Source organism: Zalophus californianus, chromosome 16 (assembly GCF_009762305.2).
Source record: "Zalophus californianus isolate mZalCal1 chromosome 16, mZalCal1.pri.v2, whole genome shotgun sequence".
NCBI classification, from domain to species: domain Eukaryota; kingdom Metazoa; phylum Chordata; class Mammalia; order Carnivora; family Otariidae; genus Zalophus; species Zalophus californianus.
Genome location: NC_045610.1, coordinates 51359382 through 51386758, shown reverse-complemented (window position 1 = coordinate 51386758; position 27377 = coordinate 51359382). Strand labels below are relative to the sequence as shown.

General features: G+C 36.0%; 1 protein-coding gene across 3 annotated transcripts in view; it reads left to right on the top strand.

Moving 5' to 3' along the window:
* Positions 1-27377, top strand: part of ABCA6 (ATP binding cassette subfamily A member 6) — a 73192-nt gene that overhangs the window by 13860 nt on the left and 31955 nt on the right. For all 3 annotated transcript variants that reach the window (XM_027626115.2, XM_027626116.2, XM_027626117.2), the window contains 16 exons: positions 635-735; positions 2270-2468; positions 3509-3670; positions 5003-5106; positions 5707-5933; positions 9097-9238; positions 10022-10207; positions 14049-14196; positions 16032-16197; positions 18163-18221; positions 21273-21383; positions 24190-24365; positions 24564-24683; positions 24937-25075; positions 25628-25718; positions 26822-26961. In XM_027626115.2, the coding sequence (XP_027481916.1) occupies positions 640-735; positions 2270-2468; positions 3509-3670; positions 5003-5106; positions 5707-5933; positions 9097-9238; positions 10022-10207; positions 14049-14196; positions 16032-16197; positions 18163-18221; positions 21273-21383; positions 24190-24365; positions 24564-24683; positions 24937-25075; positions 25628-25718; positions 26822-26961 (2266 nt within the window). In that variant the 5' untranslated portion in view covers positions 635-639. The remainder of the gene's footprint in view (positions 1-634; positions 736-2269; positions 2469-3508; positions 3671-5002; positions 5107-5706; positions 5934-9096; positions 9239-10021; positions 10208-14048; positions 14197-16031; positions 16198-18162; positions 18222-21272; positions 21384-24189; positions 24366-24563; positions 24684-24936; positions 25076-25627; positions 25719-26821; positions 26962-27377) is intronic.

The window sequence follows — 27377 nt, the reverse complement described above, 5'->3', positions numbered from 1 at the left end:
TGTGTGTGTCTCACAGTCAGGTTTCAGCTAGTCTGAGTCTGGATTCAGCAAGCTGAGCCTAAAGCTGTTCAGTTTAATCTGGAAGGTAATACTATAGGAAAACAGTTCATTGGGGTTACATCTAATGGACATAATTAATTATTCAAATGAATTTAATCAGAATTTTGATTAATTTGGTTGGCTCTGGCATTTCTATTTAAATGCAAAGAACAAAAAATTATTATTAATCAGATGAGACATAATTCAATTACTCTATTCATATAGTTGAGTTTCTGTTATAAAAGGTAAGAAAATGTGAAATACCTTACAGTAGTCTAAAATCTAATGATATCTTTTCCATTGTTATATTCTGTATTTCTGTAAAATTGTGATACTGGCTACTATCTCCCCACCATTACCTACTCTCCCAAATAGCTTACTTTGAGTATATTTGATGTAAAATTTTGCAGGCATGTGTTATTAAAATAATATTTTAAATACATTTTTTGTTGTTCTTAAAGGTAGGAAATATTTTCCCCCAAAATATGATCAAGATTTTTCTTTTCTCCCCTACTTCCCAGGGATTTTCTTATTACACTTATTTTTCTAGTTTATGTTCCACCTTGTTTACCTTTTCCTTGTTTCTTAACGGTAGGCTAAATGCATATGAAACAGAAAAGTGTGTATCATCAAACTCAAGCGCTTCTGTGCAAGAATTTTCTTCAGAAATGGAGAATGAAAAGAGAGAGCTTATTGGTATGTTTGAAATTCTACCTCTTTCTGCGGTTCACATCATTCTTTTATTTTACTGCCTAATGATGCTCTTATTTTATATTTTAAGTAGCAGACTGGACTTATTGATTTTGAGGTTGCCTCCCATTGTACATGTTGAACCAAGAGACTCATAACAGTCTGTGACACGTAATGTAGAATTGCAAAGACTAAAAATATTACTCATTTTTTTTAAAAGAGAGTAAGTGAAAATTTAATTGGATGGTAAATTGTAGCAACTATTAAAGATGCTACCATATGTAATAAAATTAGAGTAAAGAAATAATAGATAGGATGCCTGGCAGATCGACAAGTTTTAATTTGGGGGACTTATTTTCAAAGCCGTGAATTTTATACACAGAGATTATTTCCAAGAATTATAACCAAGTAATACCGCTGATGGTGAGTTTGCATTAGGTAGGTAAGCTTTCTACAGGAAATAACCCCAAATCTCAGGGGCTGAACTCAGCAAAGATTTATTTTTCATTCTGCTCACAGTCTAAATAAGGTTGGCTGTGAAACTGAAATAGGTCTGGTAGGTGAAGGAATCTCCTCCACACAACCATTCAGGGACCCAGCCTTCTTAATCTAGGGACTCTGCCATCTCCCTAGGCCTTGGAGACCTCCCCGGGATCCTCTGCATCCAGTCAGACTATCAGAAAGTACAGGGGGATCTCGGTTGTTTGAGTGTCTGACTCTTGATTTCGGTTCAGGTCATGATCCTCAGGGTCATGGGATTGAGCCCCTCAGCAGGCTCTGTGCTCAGCAGGGAATCTGCTTGAGAGTCTGTCTCTCTCCCACTCTCCATCTGCCCCTTCCCACCCCCACACTCTCTCTCTCTAAAATAAATAAATAAATCTTAAAAAACAAGATCAGGAAGTACAGGGACTGAGATAGAATTTAGAAGGTTGTGCACGGTTCCACAAGCCAGGCCTTGAATGGGCATGCCAGGCCTTGAATGGGCATATAGCATTTCTGCTCACATTCCGTTAGCTAGAACTCAGTCACTTGGTCCTATTTAATTTCCAGAGGCTGGGAGTGTTGTCTAGCATTGTGCTAAGCAGGAAGAGATTACTGATATTGGTGAACCACTAGGCAGTCTCTACCACTCAGTTCCTTTTCATGTTGTTTGATTTCCAATACAAGAATGTGACAACTGACAAAAATGTTGCGATTTGCCACCATGAACTCTATCTGGGATAGTCTGTGTCTTATAGACTGTAAAGTCAGATGCCCATGCATAAGAATTGTCATCCTGTTAGTCCCCTGTTAGTTTCTATGATGGCTTCTGCAGTAGTTCATGATTTAATGCAAAAGTTGAATTCTAGTGTTGGAGACTGATATATGTGGCAACTATCTCAATATGCATCTTTTCTTGGGTTCCCTTTGCTCTGAAAAGCGGAGAGCAAAAAGAAGCCAACCATGTGGCAAAATTGGAATTTGTCTTCAACGGTTCTTTGGTATTGACTGAACTTTTTAAGGGAATATAATCTAAATTCATTCTTTTTTCCCATTATAGGAATGGGCACTCCCAATACTTCTGGGCCTGTACATGGGACTGTTTTCACATTTCAGAGAAAACACGTATTTTCCTGAACTGCCTCCTCAAGATCTGGGAAAGGCAGATCATGTTAATAACTCTATAGCTATTGTATATACACCTATCTCTGATCTAACCCAGCAGATAATGAATAAAACAGCATTTGCTCTTTTGAAAGGTAGGTGTACTCATGGCAATAAAGAATTACTGTTATTATTTTATATCTTTTTGATACGATGTAGACATGTTTAATTTGAACTTACAGTGATCTATTATGCTAATTATTTAGGTATCATGACAGCTTATAAATTTAGTTAGCTTTTTCTTTCCCTCATAACAAGTAGCCTTTTAAACCCTTTCAGCTTGATGGGGGTCCAGTTTAGGGAGGGCTACATTTCTACTGGAATTTACCTAAAACGATAAATTTGTAATTTCGGATTTGTAGCTTAGTGTTTAGGAGAATATGTCACTTCTGGATGCAGATGTTCTTAACGTGGAAATACAGTGATTAAGATTGATAACTCAGGAAAAATAATCTAAGTAAAAGAAATGAAGTCATGGTTATTAAACAGTAATTTCAGAACCATGAAAAGTAAGGATGGGTAATCTAAAGATATCCTGTCTGCCTATGGTATACTTTGTAAACATCTTTAGAGACATTCATTCTAAATGAGGTCACAATGCAACTGAGATAACTAAGGTAAAATGTGTATTTCACTCATGGGAAAGGTGGGTGCAGTTTGGCTGTCTGCTCTCTAATCCTTAATTTCTAATAGGTGACATTCATGAGTTAGAGTCACTTTGCCATCCTACTTTCCTCACAAGGCAAAGATCAGATGAGGTGTCTTTGCTTCAGTAAATCTGACATCTGGAATCCCTTGACTATATAATAACTACTCCAATTACCTCTATTTTTGTATCCCAATTCTCTTATGCATACTTACCCTAGCATAATATTTTTATATACCTGACACTTGCCATAATACTTACCATTATTAAAAGAAAACACTAAATTCTCATGCAAGTCTCCTGATTCTATAATCTAAAACATTAAAAGAGATTTCCCTCCTTGTCTTTTGGGTTCAGTTTAATTTAAATGGAAAATGATTTTAGTTTAATTCCAGTGAAAAATATATGATGACACAGTTGGATATCACATTCCATTGTGGTGAAACTCTGTATAATCCTACATGTCTATTTTTACCTTGTCATTTACAGAAAGAAGGATCATTGGAGTACCGAATCAAAAATCCATGGATAAAATACTTCTAGACAATATCACAGGCATTGCGGGAATTGTATTTAATGACACTTTCTCTTATAAGTTAAAATTTTTTCAGGGATATTACATTCCATTTTTGAAGGAAGATCTTTTCGCAGGTGATTTTGCATATAAAATATCGTGGCATTTTTCATGTTTTTAACATAAGGGATAGGTCAGGATGGGCAACAGAGATGCTTTTGATAGAACATGAGAAAATAGAGAAAGCACATTTTTTTTGCTAAACTTATTCCAAGGTCAATCATTTATTCCCACCAGAAGATGACTCTTAAAACATTATCGAGTCACCCAACAGATGTAAAGTGAATGCACAGGTGAATGTTGCAGAGGATACAGAGAGTGATCAAGACTGAGAGGTCCTAGCCTCAGCTGAGGTTCCAGGTTAGCGGGAAAGGCAGACATTGAACAGTTAATGACAAGTGCAAGGAAAGGTGCTGAGGGTGGGAGACTTTGACCAGGGGTTCCTAATAGGCTGCGGGACTAGAGAAGCCCTACCTGGCAAAGTGAGGTTTAAACTAACAAGAACGAATAGCACAGGGGGTGGGGGGATGCTAAAGGCATTATATTTCAGAGAGAGGAAGGGCAAGTATAAAGGTCCTGGGGTGACAGCAGGCATCTGTTGGTATATATGGGAGAAGAACAGTTTAGCTAAACAGTGAACACGGAAAGGAATGAGGCTGAAGTTACCCCAGGGCTGGATCTGGTGATGTCCTACACACCTAGGGTGATGGAGGGTTGTGGAGGTACTTTAATCTGGGCACAGAAGTGATTAGACTCCCAAGCCTAAGGGAGCTCTCTGGATATAGCCCAGAGAATGGATTCCAGAGGGGTCAGGGAGAACGCAGGGAAACATACTAGCGAGCCTGTGGTGGTTGGACCAGAGTGGAGGCAGCTGAGGAGAGGGAATGGGTTTGAAGACCTTTTAGGAAGCACGATTGATATGACTAAGAATTGGTTCTTTTCCATTCATTCACTGAGTGTCTACTATGTGTCCTGCACTGTTCTGGCCCTGGGGAAGGATGTGAGCAAAACAGAGCCTGCTTGCATGAATCGTTCCAGTCAAGGACAGGGGGCTGGGTAAAAACAATGCACTCTGCCAGGTTGTGATAAAACAACAAAGTAAAATAGAGCAGGCTTAGAAGATAGAGCCTGAACGCTCTTTTAGATGTTGTTACTTACGGTAGCCAGGAAAGACCTCTGTGCTGAATTTGCTTTCGAGAAGAGATAAGGATAGAGGGAAAGAGTGAGCCATGGATCCATCTGTTGGGAGAGGATATGAGCAAAAAAAGTTGTAGCACTAGAGCACATTTAGCATTTTGAGACAGAGCAAGGAATCCTGTATGGTTGGAGCAGAGTGTTTGCTTTCATCTTCTTTTTATTTTCTAAGACTTTCTGATAATGTTGGTTAATGCTTTTCTTTGTGCTTATAGCTCATTGTTGGAATCTGGATGATGAGCATTCCTGTTCTCTGTCCAAATACTGGAGTAGTGGATTTGTGGCTTTACAAACTGCAATTAATGCTGCTATTATACAAGTAAGAAAAGTTCTAGTAATTAATGTATGCTAATTCCATAGGCATCAAGGTTTTGATGAAAGATGATATATCTCAGGTTTTCATGTTTATAAAATGAAGCAGGTATACAAATGCTGAAATTGGATTTAGGCAAAGGAACACACTGTTTTTGTTTTTAACTTGAAATTTTCGAGTAGTTTCAGAATGAAAAAAATTGCAAAAATCATGTGCAGGGAAGTCCATGTACCCTTCACCCTGTTTCTCCTGTTATATTTTGCATAAACACAGAACAATATTAAAATCAGGAAGTTGATATTGGTATAGTCTCCATAGCTTATTCAGATTTCACCAGTTTCTGTTTTTTATTTTTATTTTTAATGTTTTTTAAGATTTTATTTATTTTTTTGACAGAGAGAGACCATGAGAGAAGGAACACAAGCAGGGGGAGTGGGAGAGGGAGAAGCAGGCTTCCCGCGGAGCAGGGAGCCCGATTTGTGGCTTGATCCCAGGACCTTGGGATCATGACCTGAGCCGAAGGCAGACGCTTAACGACTGAGCCACCCAGGTGCCCCAGTTTCTGTTTTTTAAATAATGATTTTATTTGTTTAAACCCTACTGTAGATCACAACAAATCACTCTGTGATGGAGGAGTTGATGTCACTTACTGCAATAAATATGAAGACTTTACCTTTTATTTATAAAGACATTCTTCAAAAGGAGCTGTTTATTTTCTACTGCCTGCTTTACTTTTTTCCATTTATATATTTTGTATCACTTAATGTTACAAAAGAAAGAAAAAAGTGCAAGGATTTTATGAAAATGATGGGTCTGCAAGAATCAGCCTTCTGGTGAGTGAGCGATTCAATTCAAGCAGTGCGAATGAAGAATCAGAAATTTGGAAGCAGTAAACAAAGTGTTATTATTTCAAAAGATTATGGGTTAAGCTTGACACATTGGCTCTTTTTTCTTTTGTTATGACTTTTTGATTTATTCCTTTTAAAATTTTGCTCTGCAAAATAGCGATTATAATTTGCTGAGAGCTTTTTCCATGCCTTGAGTATATTAAGCTAATGCTGTTATAGAGGTTCCATGAAGATCGAAGAGTAAAAGACTTGCCCAATGTCAAAAGGATGATACGTACCAGAGCTGGGAACCAACCCAGCTGCCCCGATTGCAACTCTCCTGCTTGTTCTGCCCACAGTTATCATTTGATTCCTCCACACTTCCTCATGTTGAAAAAAGTATGATCCTGTAATGGCTAGCTTGTGTTCAGAGGTTTGGTCACCAAGGATATATTTTTTGCAACACTTAAATGCCATATGTTGGAGTTGAAATAGCATATAAAATGTGCCCAGCACGTACACCACTTAGAATGGCATAAAAGGGCTTAATAAGAGCATTTGCTTCATATATTGATATATTTGTATCTTGCCTCATTCACAAATGATTTAAATGATTTTTAAATATATATTTAAACATATGTATATTTATCCAAATATCTATGTGTATTTTTATTATAATAAAAACAAATAATTGAGGAGTAGAAACAAGGACCTAACAAAATGATAAGTAGGTAAGACTAGCAGATAAAAATGCAAATCATACAAGCCTTAAGCTTCCAACAGGCCAAAGCAGAGAATTCTGCACTACTATAGGTTACAAAATCCACGTTGTCTAGGAAAAGGAAAAAATGAAAAATAATCTGTTTATTTTACCCTAAAAGAAGCTTAACATTTTTCAATATCGAATCCTGTAAGATATTTCTTTGTATAGTCCCCATATCAAGAAAATTACTCTTTATGAATGTAGGATTACCTGGAACTGATAAGGAGCTATTTGCAAGCTGCATGTTCTCTGAAATAAAATTATGTCTAGGAAATTTTAAATTTTCTATAAAGTGTATTTGATTAAAAGAGGGAGTTTTGATTCTATTATACCTTAATCATGAAATAGAAAAAGAGGGAACTGTTTCTGAAATGAAAAGGGAAGGAGAAAAGTGGTTTGCAGTGGAACTTTGGCAAATGCAAAGGAATGAATGGAGTCTATTAGGTGGGAAAAGGGGGGAAATCTGTGTAAAAAGGACTATTTTTCAGTCCAGGGAATATCCTGTGGGGCAACATCCCTGCTGTCACCCAAGAATAGATAGGCACAAGTCAACTCTAGATTAAAATCAGAAAGGTATTGGATAGTTAGATGTGGGTTCATTCTTAGGATAAATGCTTCCTAGTATTCATGTAACCTAAATTTAACAAAATGGTTTTATATGTCCTTAAAACTAAGAAGGAAAAAAAATCCAAAATGTTTTTATTAAGTATAGGGTATCTATTGGAAATAAACTTTTTGGCAACCTTTTTTTAAGTAATGTAATAAATGTGAAATGCATCAGCATTTATTATTTCAGTGTGATGCCTGAATTACTTTGTTTTTATCATGAAGGTTTTCATTGCTTTATTAACGTCCCCCCCCCCAATTCCCTGCAATGAGTTCCCTTTTCTAGGTAATGTTTTAAGTTCCTTCATTTGTAATTCTCCTACTCTATAGATTTTCAATTCCTACCTATAGTAGTTCCCTTCTGTACTCAGGAAGTGGATTCTGCAAAATGCAATATGCTTTCCCAAAACGCTGATGTTTCTAACAAAAGCTGAATCATTGTAATGACATGACCTTTAAAAAGAAGTCGAATAAGCAGTAATTAAACCTATTGTACTGGGACATATTGATGCAAGTTCCTGGTTTTAATAGTCTTGCTATTTTTTTTCAGCTGTTGAATTCTTATTTAGTTAGAGGCAATTTTATGTAGAGGAAAGAACTGTGGACTACTTAGCTTTGTTATTGATTTACTTTGTTGGCCTTGAAAAGACCCATTAAGTAATAATAGAGGAACTACAGGTTTACGTATCTGGAAAATGAGAAGCTTGGACTCAAAACACTGCAGGCTTGTTAGATCTAAGACTGAATACTATTTCTTAATAACTACCTCATAAACATGTGAACACCAGCACATCTAAAGCAAAGCAGTGTGAACACTTAAGGGTATACCATTATTTATATCAGTTTAAAAAATGTCATAAATAAGAATAGCAATAATAGGATGGGCTTCGTGGCGTTATGAAATTTCAATTTTCTACTACTAGGGAGAGTGGATGTCCTGCCAGCTGAGATCCCCAAAAATGGTCAAATTATCCTCTGCCCCAGGGCTTCCATGGTTACTTGATTGATCAGCAGCTGTTAAACTTCCTCCCACTTCTACAATTAGAACATCTCGTTAATATGTGATAACACTAAAGATAGAAAAAGCTTAATCTCTTTAATTTAGCAGTTACACCTTAGAGAAATTTTTGTGCATTTTCCAAAAAAGACAAGTACAAGAGTATTCTTTTTTCCTTTTTTTTAAATTAGTGTCAGAGGTAGAATTTAGTGATTCATTAGTTGCATATAACACCCAGTGCTCATTCCATCAAGTGCCCTCCTTAATGCCCATCACCCAGTTACCCCATGCCCCTACCCACCTCCCCTCCAGCAACCCTCAATTTGTTTCCTACAGTTAAGAGTCTCATGGTTTCCTCCCTCTCAATTTTCATCTTATTTTATTTTTTCTTCCCAAGTACAAGAGTGTTCTTAGCAACAATGCATCAGAAATAAAAATTGGAAACAACCTAAATGTCCATGGGCAGGAAAACTTTGAGATATATTCAGATAATGAACTATTACACAGCAGTGTATAACACTGTATATGTTGATTTATAAAGGCAAGCAGCAGAAGGATGTATGCAAAATGATACTATTTATGCAGGGTTCATCCTATTTATACAGTATGTGAACCCAGAGCGGATGCCTAGCCCATAGGCAGCAGCACAGCCATGCCAATGTGGTATCAGCAATATTGTAGTTATTAATCTAGGTGGCAGGTAGAAGGGTAAATATTGTACGGTTCTTTAGATAGTTTTGTATGTTTCAAATATTTCATAATGAAGTTAAAATAATTGAAATAAATTTTTGTCTTTTTTTTAGGCTCTCCTGTGGCTTAATCTATGCTGGCTTCATCTTCATTATTTCCATAATGATTACAGTTATTATAACATCTACCCAAATTATAGTCATGACGGGCTTCATGGTCATATTTACACTCTTTTTCTTATACGGCTTATCTTTGGTAAGTTCATACATTTATTACCACATTCTCTGCTTTAGATCTTAGCTATCTGTAGCAAAAATTAATTTCTCTGGAGGTTATTACAGTTATTTCCTTCATGTCCATTTTGTGTGTGTGTGTGTGTGTGTGTGTGTGTTTGCTTGAGAAAGTCTCAATGAGTGTGAGAAAATGAGGTAATATAAATAAAATTAGACCTCTGTTTTGCATAAAGTTTTGAATTAATGAAATGATGCATCAAAAAGAAAAAATTCTGATTCTGAAAATATTTTGACTCTAAGACTTTTCTAGAAGATTTTAGTGAGGATGCCCTTGAGGGGTGGACCCATCTCTTTTCCCCAAATGTTCTCTGTTACATGGTGTCTTTCACAGTATCTCCCTCTGACACTACATCTTGCCCTCACTCTCCGTGTCATGCCTCTTCATTCATAAAACAAGGGCCTCTAAATTCTGCAGAGGGTATATAGATGCTTTTTGTCAATACATTAATGTAGGTTCTTTCAGTGTTTCCAAATATGCATTTCTATTCTTTCCTCAACTCTCATACAGCTTTCCCCCGCCCTTTCTTTAGCAACTAAAGCCCCGGTAGTTGAGTAGGGCAAAAAAAGAGCCTCTTTACAAAAGGGTTGAGGGAAGGGCTGAGCATTGTTGTACCTAAATATTTTCATCACTGTCTTACTGATAAATATTTACATTATGATCTAAAGATCTGTATTTTATTGTGCTGCCTATGATTCTTAGTGAACTAAATCTGTTTAATGACTAGATGTCTTCTCTCTCTTTCAGATAACTTTAACATTCCTGATGAGTGTGTTGTTAAAGAAAACTCTCCTCACCAATTTGGTTATGTTTCTCCTCAATGTCTTCTGTGGGGGTGTGGGATTCACTGTATATTATAGACAACTTCCTTCTTCTTTGGAGTGGATTTTGAGTATTTGCAGCCCTTTTGCCTTCACTGCTGGAATGAGTAAGGTAAGAATGTAGTTAATTGGTTTATTACTGAACCTTCAAAAGAATTTGATATTTCATTACTCTTCATAATCACTCTTTCAAATTAAGAGAATTTATTCTAAACAACTTTTTCCCTAAAGTTAGATTTGAAAATGTTATTGCATTGTAGAAAATCATCATCACACAAGGGTACTTGAACAAAAATGTCTTAACTAAGACAAATTTTCACGTCTCAGGTGTATTTTCATTTTGAAGTATTCTCTTCTTGTTTTTCATATGCAACTGTTTACCTTTCCTTGTACTTTATATATCGAAGGCATTCTCTAGTTTATTAAAAATTGTGTAAACCTCTGTTTGAAACCTCAAATCTGAAAAGTTTTCAGGACTATAAAGAGTTTAACAAATAATTATAAAGTATATCAAAATACTCATGGACCAGATCAAGAAATGGAAGGATGCCACAAGTCCAAAACTCCTCCAAACACTCCTTCCTCCTAAAGATGAAAGTTGTGATCATCACTTCCTGCCTTTTCATTTATTACCTAATGTGTGTTCCTAAGTATAATTTTTTAGTGTTTCTTGTTTTGAACTTTATATAAGTGATACTCTACAAAGTGGTGTTTTTTTTTTAAATCTGGCTTTTTTCCCACTCAACATTAGGTTTTTAGATCTCATCCACAGTTTGAGTGTTGCTGTAGTAGAGTGTTATGTAGTATCCTATTGTGTGACTGTGCTATCGATTTTCTTATTGATGAACAAAAATATTTTCCAATTTTTGACTAATATTAACTGCAAAAAAAAATTCTTATCACCCATATTTCCTAGTGAATATGAGCATTCAGTTTTGTTTGGTATATACGTAGGAGTTGAATAGTAGGACCTAGGGTGTGTATATCTTAATCTTCATAGCTACTGCCAGATATTTTTCCAAAGTGATCATATCAATTTACTTTTGCAGCGAGAGTTTCAGAGTTATGGTTGCTCCAAATCTTCACCAGCATTTGGTATTATGAGCCTTCCAAATTTTAGCCTTTCTGGTGGATCTGCAGTAATAATCCTTGTGGTATTAATTTGCATTTTCCTTGTTTTTTATGAAATTATCTTTCATATGTGTAGAGGTATTTTGGTTTTTCTCTTTTATAAAGTACCTATCCAGGTCTTTCCCCCATTTTTTCAAAAAGATTTTTTTTTTTATTCACTTAAGAGAGAGAAAGAGCACAAGAGAGAGAAAGAGTGAGAGTGAGAGCATGAGCAGGGAGGGGGGAGGTCAGAGGCAGAGATAGAAGCAGACTCCCCTTTGAGCAGGGAGCCTGACAAGGGGCTCAATCCCAGGACCCCAGGATCACGACCTGAACCGAAGGCAGATGCTTAACCAGCTAGGGCATCCAGGTGTCCCTTTCCCCCATTTTTTAACTGAACTTTTTTCTTTTCCTTATTACTTTTTAGGGATTTCTTATATATACTGTATATGAGACGTTTTTCAGTTATTTGTTGCTGACATTTTTACTCTCTTAACGGTGCTTTTAATGAACAAGTTTCTTAATTTTGATGAAGTGCAGTCTGTCAAGTTTTCTTCTCTGTAGAGTGCTTTTGTATCTTTAAGAAATCATTGCATTCCCCAAGATTATAAAGATATTCCCCCATGTTTTTATCTGGAAGCTCAGTTGATTTTGCTTTTATATTTAGATATAAAATCCATTTCAAAATAACTTTTGTGTATCTATAGGTAGAAGGAATATTAATTTTTCTACATGAATATGCAATTTCTTCTGCTTCATTTATTGAGAAGGCCATCCTTTCCCTGAATGGATTGTAGTATTTCCTTTGTCACAGCTCTACCAATCATATATTGACCTATCTGTCTATCTTTGCACTATTGCCACATTGTCTTGTTTTTGCTGATGTGTCTTGCTATCTGGTAGTAATAATTTTACCACTTGATTTTCTTTTCCAAGAGAGCCTTTTCTAGTCTAGGTTCCTTGAATGATGTAAATTTTAGAATTAACTTATCAAGTTATACACACACATATGTATGTGTGCACAAAGCTGTTGACATTTTGATACAGTTGAATTTTTCAATCAATTGGAGGGAAATTGACACTTTTTAAAAAGATTTACTTATTTATTAGAGAGAGAGAGAGCATTTGCGGCAGGGAGGGGCAGAGGGAGGGGGGAGAGAGAATCTCAAGCAGTCTCCCCACTGAGCGCAGAGTCCATGGGGGTGGGGTAGATCCCATGATCCTGAGATCATGACCTGAGCTGAAATCAAGAGCTAGACGCTTAACTGAATGAGCCACCCAGGCGCCCCAACACTTTTTTTAAATCATGAACATAATATATCTTCACATTCATTTTCCCTTAGTAATTGTTTTAGTTTTAAGTATTGAGTCTTGCACATTTTTTATATATTCCAAAGTTTCTGATACTTTTGATACTATTATAAATAGCATCTATGTTTAAATTCTTATTTTTAAATGTTTGCTGTTAGTGTAGAGAGATGCAACTGATTTCTGTAAATTGGCACTGTATCCAGTATTCTTGCTATATTCTTTTATTAAAACTAGTATTTTTCTGGACTTTATTTTGAGATTTTCTTACATATAATCATGATGTCTACAAATAATGAGGGTTTATTTTTTCCTTTTGCAGTTCTTATGGCAGTCACTTATTTTTCTTGTCTTATTGCGGAGACTGGGACCTTTAGTACAATGTTAAATAGAAATGCAAGCAAAGGAAAAACTTTTAACATTTCATATAAGCATGTTTTTGTTGTTGGTCCTTGTACATCTATTTTACCAGATTAAGGAAGTTCGCTTATTTTCTTAGTTTTGAAAAGACTTTATTATAAATGGATATTAAATTGTATCAAATGTGTTTTGTGCATCTATTTCATTAACCACACTAGTGTCTTCTTCGATCTGTTTTATGTTGAATTACATAATCTTCAGATGTCACCCCAGACTTGTGTTCCCAGAATAAACTCCACTTTGTCATGAAATATAAGATTTTAACATAAATAGAGTTGTATTTTGTCTAGCGTGCGGAACTGGGCTTGAGAGCTGGACTTCCTGTGTATGAGTTCACCTTTACTGCTCCTAACTATGTGATTTTGACTTTGGTTGGTTAAGCTACTCAATTTCTATTTGCTTCACTTTTACCATATATAAAATGCACATAAAAATAATAAGGCTTGTCCCAGGGGTTATGATGAGGATTAAATGAGATATTATAAAAAGCCTTAGAACAACACCTAGAACATAACACTTATTATTACATGAGAGAATTATAAACATATATTTATTTGTAGTAATAACTAGAAAAAGAAGTTCTCTTATCATTATTCTACTAAGATGCTTCAAATCTTCATATTCTAAGTATTTTTTGCTGCAAAGAATAAATATTTTGCAATATTGCAATGACTTTATGAAAACAAGAAAATGACTTATCATTTAAATTCCTATTCTTAGGGGTGCCTGGGTGGCTCAGTTGTTTAGGTGTCTGCCTTCGGCTTAGGTCATGATCCCAGGGTCCTGGGATCAAGCCCCACGTTGGTCTCCCTGCTCAGTGGGGAGTCTGCTTCTCCCTCTGTCTCTTCCCCCTGCTCATGCTCTCTCTCTCAAATAAATAAATAAAATGTTTTTAAAAATATTCCTATTCTTAGAATATTGTGTTTTTTAAGTTGGTATTTCCTTCTAATAATCCTTGGATTACTGTCAAATAGAAATAGTTACACCAATAACTTCATTATAAGGGCTTCTCAAAAAAGCTGTTTAATAAAATGATAATTCTTGCTGCTATGCTGAATTATTTGTATGTATTTATCTTAAATATTTATTAATTACTATTTTTGTCTGAATCTTAGATTATCTACTTGGATAATACTATGAATGGTATAATTTTTCCTGACCCTTCAGGAGACTCGTATGTAATGATTGCAACTTTTTCCATATTGGCTTTTGATGCACTTTTCTACTTGGCATTGGCATTATACTTTGACAAAATCTTACCCTGTAAGTAAAAGTGGCTTTTCTCTGACCTCTGCACATATTTATCACATTGTACATTTTTACTGAAGGTTATATAAATGTATATTAAGAAATAAAGAATAACAAATATTTTCCATCACAAGCTGAATGAGTTCTTTATTTCTACTTCATAGTTTTAAAGGTTTGAATTTATATGTAAAAACAATTATTCTTCTGATTTTAATAATATACATTACAAATATACAGTAATTAAATAATGTTACTTTTTTTCAAGAATCCGTGAACATGTTTTCGAAGAATAATATTTAAGATTTGTTTCAGAACAGGCTGAAATAAATTAGTTCTTAACATGGCTTTGGCTAGTGTAGAGCCATCATATGGTGAAAATGCTTCTTAATAAATAGTTCTTGGGACGCCTGGGTGGCTCAGTCAGTTGAGCATCCAGCTCTTGGTTTCAGCTCAGGTCATGATCTCAGGGTTGTGGGATAGAGCCCCATGTTGGGCTCACTGCTCAGCAGGGAGTCTGCTTGAGATTCTCTCTCTCAGCTCCTCCCCCCTCCTGTGCTCTCTCTCAAATAAATAAATAAATAAATCTTTAAAAAAAAATAAATAGTTCTGACAAGAATGTGGAGCAGATTGTAAACTGAACTGCTAAAAAGGGCTTCATATGTGGAATAATCAGGTTCTCCCTTATTCCCCCTGGGAGAAACATTTCAGAAGGGGAGATGTCCGTCCTTTAAGGAAATAACAACATAAAAATTAGAAAGAACATTTTCAGCATTATTCTGAACTTTTTTGTATGTTGTTCATATTTACAGAACTATATTATTAAGTTAAATTTTCTCTATCTTATAAACAAAAATTTCCCAAGTCTAGAATTCCTTCACACATGCTAAAATCAGAACACTTTTTTTCCTTGCACAGTCTTATTTATTTATATTATTTTTTATGTTCTTTCCACTTTGTATTTAAAGCTGTCTTGTATGTTTCTATGCAATTATTTTATATATTCCTATCTTTCTGTGACTTCTGGTTTAATATCTGAAAGCTCTTCATAACAAATCCTACTTCATTGTTTTAAATTTGGAAAATGATAATATATTTATCCTGAACAGATACAATTTCTTCCTGTACTTTGCATTCACATACCATATGGATTTCAGTGTTATGTCCAATCGTATTGTTGTGATCAAGTGGTTTATTTCTTTTTCTTTCTTTCTTTCTTTCTTTCTTTCTTTCTTTCTTTCTTTCTTTCTTTCTTTCTTTCTTTCTCTTTCTTTCTTTCTTTCTTTTTTTTATTTTTTTTGGGGAGAGAGAGCACCATGAGTGAGGGAAGGGGCAGAGGGAGAGAGAAAATCTTAAGCAGGCTTCATGCTCAGCATGGAGGCTGATGCAGAGCTGGATCTCACCACTCTCAGATCATGAGCTTGAGCCAAAATGGAGAGTTGGTTGCTGAACCCAGTAAGCCAACCAGGCACCCCTGTGATCAAGTGATTTCTTAAGTTCACAAACATGTTCCAGTTGTTTTTATGTACTGTATTAGGGCTTTCCCCCCAAATATTTGGTTTCATTCATCCTAAATACCTTTTAGGTCACATTTTTTCGGACCTTTAGTTCATATATACTTTCTTGAAAGTTCTATTATACTGTTTAACTTTTGTGATAGTATGTTATTTCCTTTGAATTTTTATTGTTTACTTCATGATAACTTTTCTTTTCAATAATAGGAAGTTATAAAGAAAATAATTTCTCTATGATGCTTAAAAGTCTAAGATACTCTGCACTGTTTTGAATAAGGCTTCTTTACTCACTGTTCTAATGCTACTGATCCAGTATTTTATTGCCTCTTGATTAATTAGATGGAGATGAGCGCCATTATTCTCCACTATTTTTCCTGAACTCATCTTGTTTCCAACACCAGAGGACTAATAATAAGGTCATCGAGAAAGAAATAGATCCTGAGCATCCCTCTGAGGATTATTTCGAACCAGTAGCTCCAGAATTCCAAGGAAAAGAAGCCATCAGGTAATCACACTTACAGCAACATGTGGGTGCAAGGCAAACGAATTATTGACCAATAGCAACCAGGTGAGCCTGGACAAAACACTGAAGAAGAAATTTGTCTTTGTGAATGTTACTTTGAACTCTTCTATGTGTCCACCAATGTCTCCTGATTGCTCCTTGAAAGGAAAATTCTCTTTGCTTCGCTCCATATAATGTTACCACATCACCCTCCATCTTGTCTCCCTCCTTATTTCTGTGTTGATTCCCCTTTTCAGAGGTGCTCTCCCTTTTATAACCAATGAGCACTTCCTCTTTCCCTAGCCATCTGTTAGCTACATATCTGAAAGTAGAGAGGAACTCATGCAGAGTTCAACCAGAATCAATATCTTGATATTGATATTGATATTATCTTGATAATATCTCACCTATTACACCCCTCCCAATTTTTCCTTCTCTAGGGGCATTTGTATGCACAACTATCCATTCCTATAACTTTAGCTTATTCATGCAACATTCCCAGAACATATAGGCATGATGTCTGCCCCAAACAAATGGCTGTCTTCATCTCTGAAATCCAGAAACAACTAGCTGCTCCTAAATGGAAGTTTCTTTATTAAAATAAAGCATAAAAACCCCATTTCAATGGGTGTCCCCCTGTGCAAAGAAAGGCAGAGATAAAATATGCTGTCAAATTCAACACCTTTTAAGCCTTTTTTAGATTTCCTGACTCTTTGGTTAAACCCCCACCACCACCCCCACTGCCAGCATCCTGGTTGAATAAATGTCCTTACCTTTATTTTGGTTCATGCTCAGAGAAAAGAGTGGCTAAATTCTGTTTCCCTTTGAATTTGAAGATGCACTGTACATGATCTTACGTAGTCATGACATCTGTACTCTGTCGAGCCTGGTTCCTGCCTTGTCCTGCAATAGTTTCCTTTGGGATTCTAATGTGATTCAAGTTTGGTAATCATTCATTTAGAGAGATGTGTGTGTGTGCTATTCAGATGAAACCTTTAGATGTGGGAGCCTAACACTCAGGGAAAAGGATAGGGTCAACATTAGGTTGGTGTCAAAAGCACGAGAATCAATAAGATAACCATCAAAGAGGGTCTAGAGTGAGAAGACCAGAATGTACTTGGAGAACCCTGTGGAAGACCAAGATGATGTGTTTGGCAAAAGAAGAGGACCTTTTGAGGAAACAGAGAAGGGATATTTAGAAAGGAGGGAAACCAGTAAGTCAAATGTTACCTTGAATGTAGACACTTTCAACAAGGACAGCATCACCAGTAGCGACTCATCATCCCATAAGTAAGGAATAGAAAAGTCTTTGTTGCATTTGGTGATTTAGGAGGCCACCAGTGATTTCAGTATGAAGAGGTTTACTACAGTAATGGACTCAGAAGCCAGAGTGATTGAGGAGAAAGGGAGAACGTGGATATGGCAAGTTTATATTCTTATTTTGAAAAATGTTTGAAAATAAGGGAAGGAGAGAAATCTGATTGTAACCAAAGCAGAGTTACAGGCCAAAGAGAAGCTATCAGAGAGAAAACTCTAGAAAATGCAGGTGACAAAAAAGAAAAAAGAAAGAAAATGCAGGTGACAGAGTGTCTGATTAATGAGCAAGTTTGGAGGGAATGGGAAGGGATGGGAGGTGATAGAGTGCAGATAAATGAGCTGATCTTGTACAGAGTAGAAAACACCAAATATTCTAAGGCTAGAGGAAGAAAGTGAGAGCAATTCCAAAGTGTTCTGCTTCTCTAAGCAAAACACTAATCATTTAATTGTAACTTTCCAAAGAGACTCTTTTATTTTCTCTCTCAGGGGAAATGATTAGTCAAAAATAAATCTTTGTCTTTCTGAGTAGACTAGTTATACCATCCCTTATTTCACATGAAAAGGTTGATGCATCTGTCACTTTAACTGGAGTTTTCTCTGATGCCTACTATCTCCGTGTTGGCTGAGTAAACACCACTTCTGTCATTTCAGAATCAGAAATGTTAAAAAAGAATATACAGGAAAGTCTGGGAAAATGGAAGCATTGAAAGGTAAGGACAAACATTTCATTGTTTTGTCAACTTCTTTATTACAAAAAATGGAGAAAATTCCATGTGAAAAACTTGTAAATGTAGATAAGCAAAACAGAAAAAAAAATACAAAAAATCTAACTCCACCCCTTGGAGATTAACCATGATTAAGAGCTGGCTATAAAACCCTTCTAGATGTTTCATGGATCTATTAATTTATAAGAATGGGGTCACACAATGAAAAGTGTGATTTCACTTTGTTTTTAAAGATGAGTTTGCTAAAAACCATATTGTATTTTATTTGCACTATGAGGAAAGAACATCTAGACTTAAAATTGATCATTTTTTATACCAGCCAGGGAATCTACATAGTTTCTATATACTGATGAGATTAACTAAAACAAGATGAGTAACACCACAGACCATGAATTAACTTTCACAAGTCACTATCCCTGGGACAAACACAGTTATAATTTTGAGTCAACCAATGTATCTGATACTAAATTCTAACAAATACAGTTTTCTAAAACAAAGAGTTAAGTAAGCATCCAAGTTAGTGGCTACATTTCATAGATGTAGTGGCTACATTGCTTTTATTAATAATGGTTTTTAGGAAGAATGTAATTGATTTTTACAAGAGATGGAAGCCTTAAAAGTTTCAAAAGAAGATCCATAGACCTGCCCTAAGGTTGAGAGTTGTCCGTCCAGTGTGTGTGCATTGCATTTATTTTCTAGCAGGTAGTGTCCCTTAACTCGATCTTATTTATTCCTCTGAGATCATTTCTCACTTTGAGAGTTTCTGGTACCTGTGTCAGCAAATTTATTCTCACCCCAAGTTTGTCCCATCCAATGCCATCTAGATCTGTGGTTTCTTTCTTTAATTTTAGCCAAGGATATATGGAAGTAGTTTTTAAATTTGTCATTTCAATTTCCAGAGCACATTATGAACTACTTTTGTACTCCTCAATAACCATGAACTACTTTTTACATCTAGACATCTTCAAAAAAAAAATTAAAAATGAAAAGTAATGTCTGTGCATGGAAAACTATATGAAATTACCAACTACAGCTTGCTCTTTGGGAAGTAAATGGGGAACTGTGCTCTCTGCACCTTCTCCCCATGCTGCTAGCTCCCGTAGCAACTCTGGAGCACCTTTGGGGACACCCATTGAAGTCCTTACCTACAGCCCATCTTTCAGGGGTTAAATAGGATTCTATTGTATGGCTACCTCAATTTCCTTACTCATGTACAAAATGTGGCTTGTTTCCAGTTTTTCAGTATCATAAAAAAAACTCTATAAGTAGCCTCTTGTTCAATATTTGTAAATATTATTTCCTGAATATAAATTTCTAAAAGCAGATTATGCAAAGGGATTATATTTTTAAGCTTCTTATTCATATTTCAAATCATTTCCCTTCAACTTATAAGAATTTATACACTTGTGGGAATAGCAATAATTAAAAACAATAATAATAGCAATAAACACTTAAAATTTATCAAGTACTTAGTGTGTGCTAGCAACTATAAGTGATTAACATAAACTTTTTTTCATTTAATCCCATGAGATACATAGTATCTCTCCCATTCTGCAGGTGAAGAAACTGAGGCTTATATTTCTTTTTTTTTCTAGTTAATATGGATCAGTTCCAAGATATCATCAGTTTTCTCTTACCCTGGAAAATATCATTTTTTTCCATTTAAGAACAGTAAATGTAAAATTGGTTGAGGTATTTGATTAGTTGTCCCAATATTATTTATTAATTCATCTTTTTGATGAATTTAAAATTAATCTTTATTTTTTATGTTTACTTTGCACCATCTTAGGCTTCTTTTGTCTTCCATCAGTCAGTGTATCCTGGAGTAGTAACATTATTTTAATTATTATATTTATTCCACTGGTTACTGTATTACTAATATATTATTTTAATTATTATAGTTCTACAACATTTTTTTAAAGATTTTATTTATTTGAGAGAGAGTGAGCGAGCGAGAAGGGGGGTCAGAGGCAGAGGGAGAAGCAGACTCCCTGTTGAGCAGTGAGCCTGATTCAGGGCTCGATCCCAGGACCCTGGGTCATGACCTGGGTCGAAGGCAGAGGCCCAACCACCTGAGCCACCCAGGTTCCCCATTCTCCAATATGTTTTAATACAATGTAGTCAACTAATATCTTGCTATTATTTAACTTTTCTTAATTATTTGAGCTTATTTTTCCAATTTTTTTAGAATCTTTTAGTCAAATTATAAGAGAATTTTAATGGATTGGATTACAATAGGAAGAATTTTCTCTTTAGATGTAATTACTATTACCAGCACATTTAATAGCTGAGTAAAGTGAATCTTGTAGTGTTTAGTTTATCCAGGATCATCCGGATAGAAAATGGATGAACTGGAATTCATCCCAGTTGTTAATTAATTTCAATAATGTTTGAAAGTAGGTCATGTAATTTAATTGAAGGAAACTGATCTCTCAGATATAACGTATTATAAAATTCTTAAGAATTTCATCCAACAACTTTTCATAACAGAGTTTGGTTTTCACTTGGTGGTAAAGAAAACAAACAAAAAATAGTAAAGGATTCTTAGATAAATGATTTTTTTTCTACTGATCTGTAAATGCAAAAGGTTTGTAATAAAAGAATAGAAAATTTATAATGGGAAAATATACATTTTTGGTGAATATATTTTAAAAGGTAATTAATGCCATGAAAAATGTTTATCATTTAACATTTGAAAATGTAAGCTAGAAAAGAATGGAGTATGATCAAAATCCATATAGATATATATATTTACATGTTCATATATGCACATGCATATACACTGGAAGTAAGTGTATTACAATGTTAATATTTGAAATTATAGTTAAGTTTTTCTTAAGTGGTTGTATTTATTTCACAAATATTCTACAGTAACCATGTTATTTTAGCAGCCAGGAAAATATTGGATATTATATGTTTTAAACTATTTGAATGCTTGAGAATATACAACTAAAATAAATTTTTTGTTCTACTTTTAGAACGAGCTTTTTCTAATGCCCTCTTATTTATAATGTTAATATTTTATTTTAAAAACAGACTTGCTCCTTGACATATATGAAGGTCAAATCACAGCAATTCTGGGTCATAGTGGAGCTGGCAAATCTTCATTGCTAAACATCCTTAATGGGTTGTCTGTTCCAACAGAAGGTGAGCAAAAAGAAATTTCTCAAAGGCAAGATGTCCAGAGGTCATATGTTGCCTTTCTTATTTTAAGGTTAAAATGCTTAAGAGAAAATGATGTTTCTTTATCTAACATCGTTTACCAGACTATAGGATTTTGAATATACTTTATATTTCCCAAGTTTTTTTTTAATTTTTTATTGTTAATGTTAACCACCATACATTACATCATTAGTTTTTGATGTAGTGTTCCATGATTCATTGTTTGTGTGTAACACCCAGTGCTCCATGCAGAATGTGCCCTCTTTAATACCCATCACCAGGCTAACCCATCCTCCCACCCCCTCCCCTCTAGAACCCTCAGTTTGTTTTTCAAAGTCCATCATCTCTCATGGTTCATCTCCCACTCCAATTTCCCCCATGTTGTTTCATCTTATGGTATCGCTTATCTCTTGAATTCTGCCCTCGTGATCCAGTAGTTTGTCTCTCTTTTTCTCAGCTTTATTTTCCATCATTGGTCTTCTATATCACTAATTCTCTCTTCTGCCTCATTTATCCTAGCAGTTAGCGCCCCCATTTTTGATTGCACCTCATTAATAGCCTTTTTGATTTCGACTTGGTTAGATTTTAGTTCTTTTATTTCTCCAGACAGGGTTTCTCTAATAACTTCCATGCTTTTTTCAAGCCCAGCTAGTATGTTTAAAATCATGATTCTGAACTCTAGGTCCGACATCGTACTAATGTCTGTATTCAGTAGGTCCCTGGCAGACAGTACTACCTCTTGTTCTTTTTGTTGAGATGATTTTTTTCATCTTGTCATTTTGTCCAGAGGAGAATAGATGAATGAGAGAACAAAATGCTAACAGGGTAACAACGTCCCCAGAAAATATACTCTAAACAAATCAGAAAAGACCTGAAACTGGGGGAAAAGAAAGGGAAAGAAAGAAAAAAGATAAAGATAAAAACAAACAAAAACAGAAAAAACAAAAAAACAGGATATGATCAAATATGATCAGGCTGATGCATAGATCAGTGCCACACACTAGATTTTGGGTGTATTTTAGTCTGTTAGAAGAAAGTGCCTCCCAAAATTTTAAAGAAAGAAAAACTTATATATGTACAAAAATAAGGGTTGATATGATGAAGGGATGGAATATGACTGTAAGATGAAAATAATAAAAAATTTTATAAAAGGAATTGATAAGATAATAAGTTGTTTGGAAAAAGAAAGAGGACGTAAAAAAAAAGAAAAAAAGGAGAGAATGTGATCAGGCAGGAGACTAGAACAAAGCCATATACTAGTGATTTAGGTATATTTTGATATGTTAGAAGAAACTGTATCTCAAAATTTTAAAGAGAGAACAACGTATATATATCTGCCAAAAATAAGGGTAACTACTATGAAGGGATAGGATATGACCCTAAAAATGAAAAATAATTTTTTTTTTTAAAAAGGGATTGATAAGATGTTGGTTGAAAAAGGGAAAAAGAAAAATTCAAAAAAAAAGTTAAAAAAATTAACTTTGAATGACTAAAGAATCATGGTAAAAAAGCCATAGATTCTATGTGCAGTGTTCCCCTAGCGCTGGAGTTCTGCCATTCTCATTGATCGGTAAACTTGGTCTTTGTTGGCTGTTCGTGCTGATCTTCTGGGGAAGGGGCCTGTTGCCGTGGTTCCCAAATGTCTTTGCTGGAGGTGGAATTGCCCCACCCTTGTCGGCCGGGCTAAGTAATCTGCTTGGGTTTGCTCTCGGGAGCTTTTGTTCCCTGCAAGCTTTCAGTACAGCTTTGGAGGACGAGAGTGAAAATGGTGGCCTCCCAGTCTCCCCCCAGAGGAGCCGAGAACTCAGGGCCCCGGTCCTCACTGCACCTGCAGAGAAGAGCAGTCAGTCACTCCCATTTCCCCGGTCTCTGGCTGCACTCCATGCTCACCCGGCCTGTGACCGAGCGTTTCTATCTCTGGCACCCGACTCAGTGTGGAGTCTCCAAACCCAGCACATCTCTGCAGTGCGCTCCCGCGCTGCTCCTCCCGAGGGAGGAAGGGGAGTCTCCCCGGATCTGCCGCATGTTGGGTCCCTGCTAGAAGAACAGGGGCCCAACTGTGTCGCAGATCTCAGTTTATGGCAACTCCAAGCTGAGAGCCTGCGCCTCGGCTCCGTCTCTGCAGCCAGCTTCCTCGCTCCGATACCTGGGAGCTCTGCTGCACTCAGGCACCCCCAGTCTTTCTGTGACCCCAAGGGTCCTGAGACCACACTATCCTGCGAGGGGTCCACTCACTGCTTAGTTGCTGGAGCTACGTCCCTCAGCGGAGCCAACTTCTAAAAGTTCTGATTTTGTGCTCCGTGGCTCTATCACTTGCCAGAAGCGGCTGCCGGAGGCCCCCTCCCCCGCCGTCTATCCTCCCAGATATCACCTGGGATTCACTTCTCCACACGTCCTACCTTCCAGAAAGTGGTCACTTTTCTGTTCAGAGTTGTTGCTATTCTTTTCTTCGATCTCCTGATGAGTTCGTAGGTGTTCAGAATGGTTTGATCCCTATCCAGCTGAATTCCTAAGACCAGACGAAGTCCAGGTCTCCTACTCCTCCTATATTTCCCAAGTTTTTATGAAAATCATTAGCCTTATTCCATTGCTGTGTGATATTCCAGAGAAAATATATGCCACGCGGAACATATATTTATGTTAAGATTAATTTGTAGTTGTTAACAAATTGTGAAGTCATTATTTTAGATATATGTGAATATATGCCAATATTTTCCTGAATAAGATCTCGAAGCATTAATAAAATGTGTTATCTTGCCAATGTTAAATTATTTTTAACTTCTATTTTTAGGATCAGTTACCATCTATAATAAAAATCTCTCTGAAATGCAAGACTTGGAGGAAATCAGAAAGATAACTGGTGTTTGTCCTCAGTTCAGTGTTCAATTTGACATGCTCACTGTGAAGGAAAACCTCAGGCTGTTTGCTAAAATAAAAGGGATTCAGCCACAGGAAGTAGAACAAGAGGTAAATGGGCATGCGTGGATTAACAAGTTAAATTCGCCCAGTTAAAGCATGACCACAGAATTTGCCTCAGTGATTTACCTGCCCTGCTATGAATACAATTTAGGCAGTGAGGTCCTATAAAAAAGATCTGTTGTAACAGTTTAATTTGTATAGTATGCATTGTCTTGGATTTTAAGCTTTGTGTATTTTCTTGCATAGGTACAAAGAATTTTATTAGAATTGGACATAGAAAACATCCAGGATAACCTTGCTAAACATTTAAGTGAAGGACAGAAAAGAAAGCTGACCTTTGGGATTGCCATTTTAGGAGATCCTCAGGTAAAAGTGAGATTCTGCATGCCGTGGAAAGCAGATTGATTAGTAAAAAGTCAAGCTCTTCTTTTACCACTAAAAGTAGTAGAGATCTCATTGTAATGTATCAAGAGACACTGTGCTGTTAAACTATGGGTATAAGTATATTGGACCTAAGTGGTTGGATAGTTATTATTTGGTTTATTATTTTTATCCATGCTACCATGTGGGACGAGTTAATGTGGGAGAGATATATTTTATACATTATCATCCTCTGTAGATTTTGCTGTTAGATGAACCGACTGCTGGGTTGGATCCCTTTTCAAGGCATCGAGTTTGGAGTTTCCTCAAGGAACACAAAGCAGGCCGTGTGATCCTCTTGAGTACCAATCTCATGGATGAGGCTGACGTCCTGGCTGGTAATTGTTCATTTTATCTCAGTTTTATAATAAAGAATTTGGGAAATGTGTATTTCTAGGACAAGCACCGTGCTCCCATGACCTTCATGTGTGCTCCCTTCCATAGCAGTCTGGGGAATGACAAGTCTAATCCCCCTCTAGAATTCCTCACTGACTGCATTGGCTAGATTTAACCACTAATAAAAAATTGTAAGGTTTTCTTTCAGCTTTCAATTAATTTAAACATGGGAATCAATATATATCTGGTTGAAAACTATCCACTTATTCTTTAGCATACGGAGTGGAAAATGTGGCAACGTAATTTCTGGGTTTTTTTTTTTTTTTTTTCCAAGAGTTATTGGAGGGCACAAAAACAGACTGGAACTCATAAGCTCATTTTAAATGCATCAACTTTAATGTGTATTTCAAATTTTTAAATGTTATGTTAGATACATTTATTTCCTGTAGAGCACTCCTCCTTTGGAAATCTGAGCATTGGCTCCTCACCTATATTTTCTAGAGAGGGAAGAAATGACTCCCATCATCCTTTCTTTCTTGCTTCTTTTTAATCAGATAGAAAAGTGATCATGTCCAGTGGGAGACTGAAGTGTGCAGGGTCTTCTGTCTTTTTGAAGAGAAAATGGGGCCTTGGATATCACTTAAGGTAAAGACTTTGGGGATAGATTGGATATATGCATATATCTCTGTACACACATATACATAGATATATGCTTTCTTTTTTAAAAAGAAGATTTTATTTGTTTATTTGAGAGAGAGAAAAAAAGTGCACGAGCAGGGATGGGGGCGCTCTCACAGGAAGAAGGAGCAGAGGAAGGAGGGAGAAGCAGCCTCCCGCTGATCAGGGAGCTGGATGTGGGGTTCCTGGATCCCAGGACCCCAGGATCACAACCTGAGCAGAAGGCAGATGCTTGACCACCTGAGCCACCCAGGCGCCCCATATAAATGTTTTCAATACTGGTATATCAAAGAGGCAGACAATTATGAGGGACAGTTGGCCTTATGCTTCATCTTTGCCAAACTATTTGCTAGTGTTTCCCAAATGTTTTTCCTGCCTCCTTGTATCTTTATTAACGCTAATGATAAGCAGAATCAACAGGGCTACTTCATGGACCATTTTCCAGGTAGCTACTCTGTGTATCCTAAATCTCTCTCTTCTTCCCACCCTCCATTTCCCTCAGCGGATCCATACAATCCTGTAACATATTTTCATTCTTTCACTGGGCACAAAATCAAATAATTTCAGAAGCTAGTATCAAAATTGGGAGAGAGTTAAGAGCACTGTATCTAACAAAGTGTGTCCAGGTGAAAAGAATTTTATAAAACCCAAACCAAAAACCCTATGGCCAAACAAAACATGCATGTAGGCCAAACTTCCCTATTAGTCATTAATTCCTGATAGCTCTACAATCTGGTGTAATTATTTTCCCTAAGCAGTTTCTTCTGCCTAATGTTCTTGCTTTGCTCTGTTTGTCTTCCTATTTGAAATATAGTTTCACTTATAGCATGCATTTGTTTTTATATTTTTAATTGTTCTGAATTTAGACATCTCCTCTCTATAGATCATAAGAATTTTCAAACTGATGGCATTATTATTATTATTACTTCTTATGTTGTTATTTACTCATTTCGTTTGTTCTCTAAAGCCAAGTAAAGTAGTACTCAAAGGCTAGGTATTCAGTAAAAGCCCTTCTTTTGTGATAGCAGTAGAGAAAATACAAATCAATGATCTTTTCTTTTAAATATTAGTTTGTACAGAAATGAAGTATGTGATCCAGAAAAAATAACATCCTTCATTAATCATTACATCCCTGATGCTAAATTAAAAACAGAAAACAAAGAAAAGCTTGTGTATACTTTGCCCATGGAAAGGACAAATAAATTTCCAGGTAACTTAAATATGATTACAATGGAATGAAATCTGGGAACAAGTGTTCACCTCATTATTACAGCTTTCATTATTTAATGGATTTGAATTTTGTATTAGGTTGGGTTCTCTAAAAAGCAGAACTTGAAATGAGGACTTTAGCGCACTTTGTTTGGTAATTGATGCCTAGAAACATGAGGAGGGAATGGGGCCATGAGTGTGGGAAGCAAAGGAGGCTAGGGGATTTTGCATTATTGAGCAGGTGGTTGTAATACAAAATTGAGATGTAATACCACTGGAATAAATAAGTGAATAAGTGAGCAAGGGGCTCAGGGTTATGTCACAAGAGGGGTGAGAAAGCTGGGGTATTTATTTGCCACTCCCTACCCTTCATTGGTTAAGAGATGCATTCAGGAACATTAATTTTCTAACCCATAT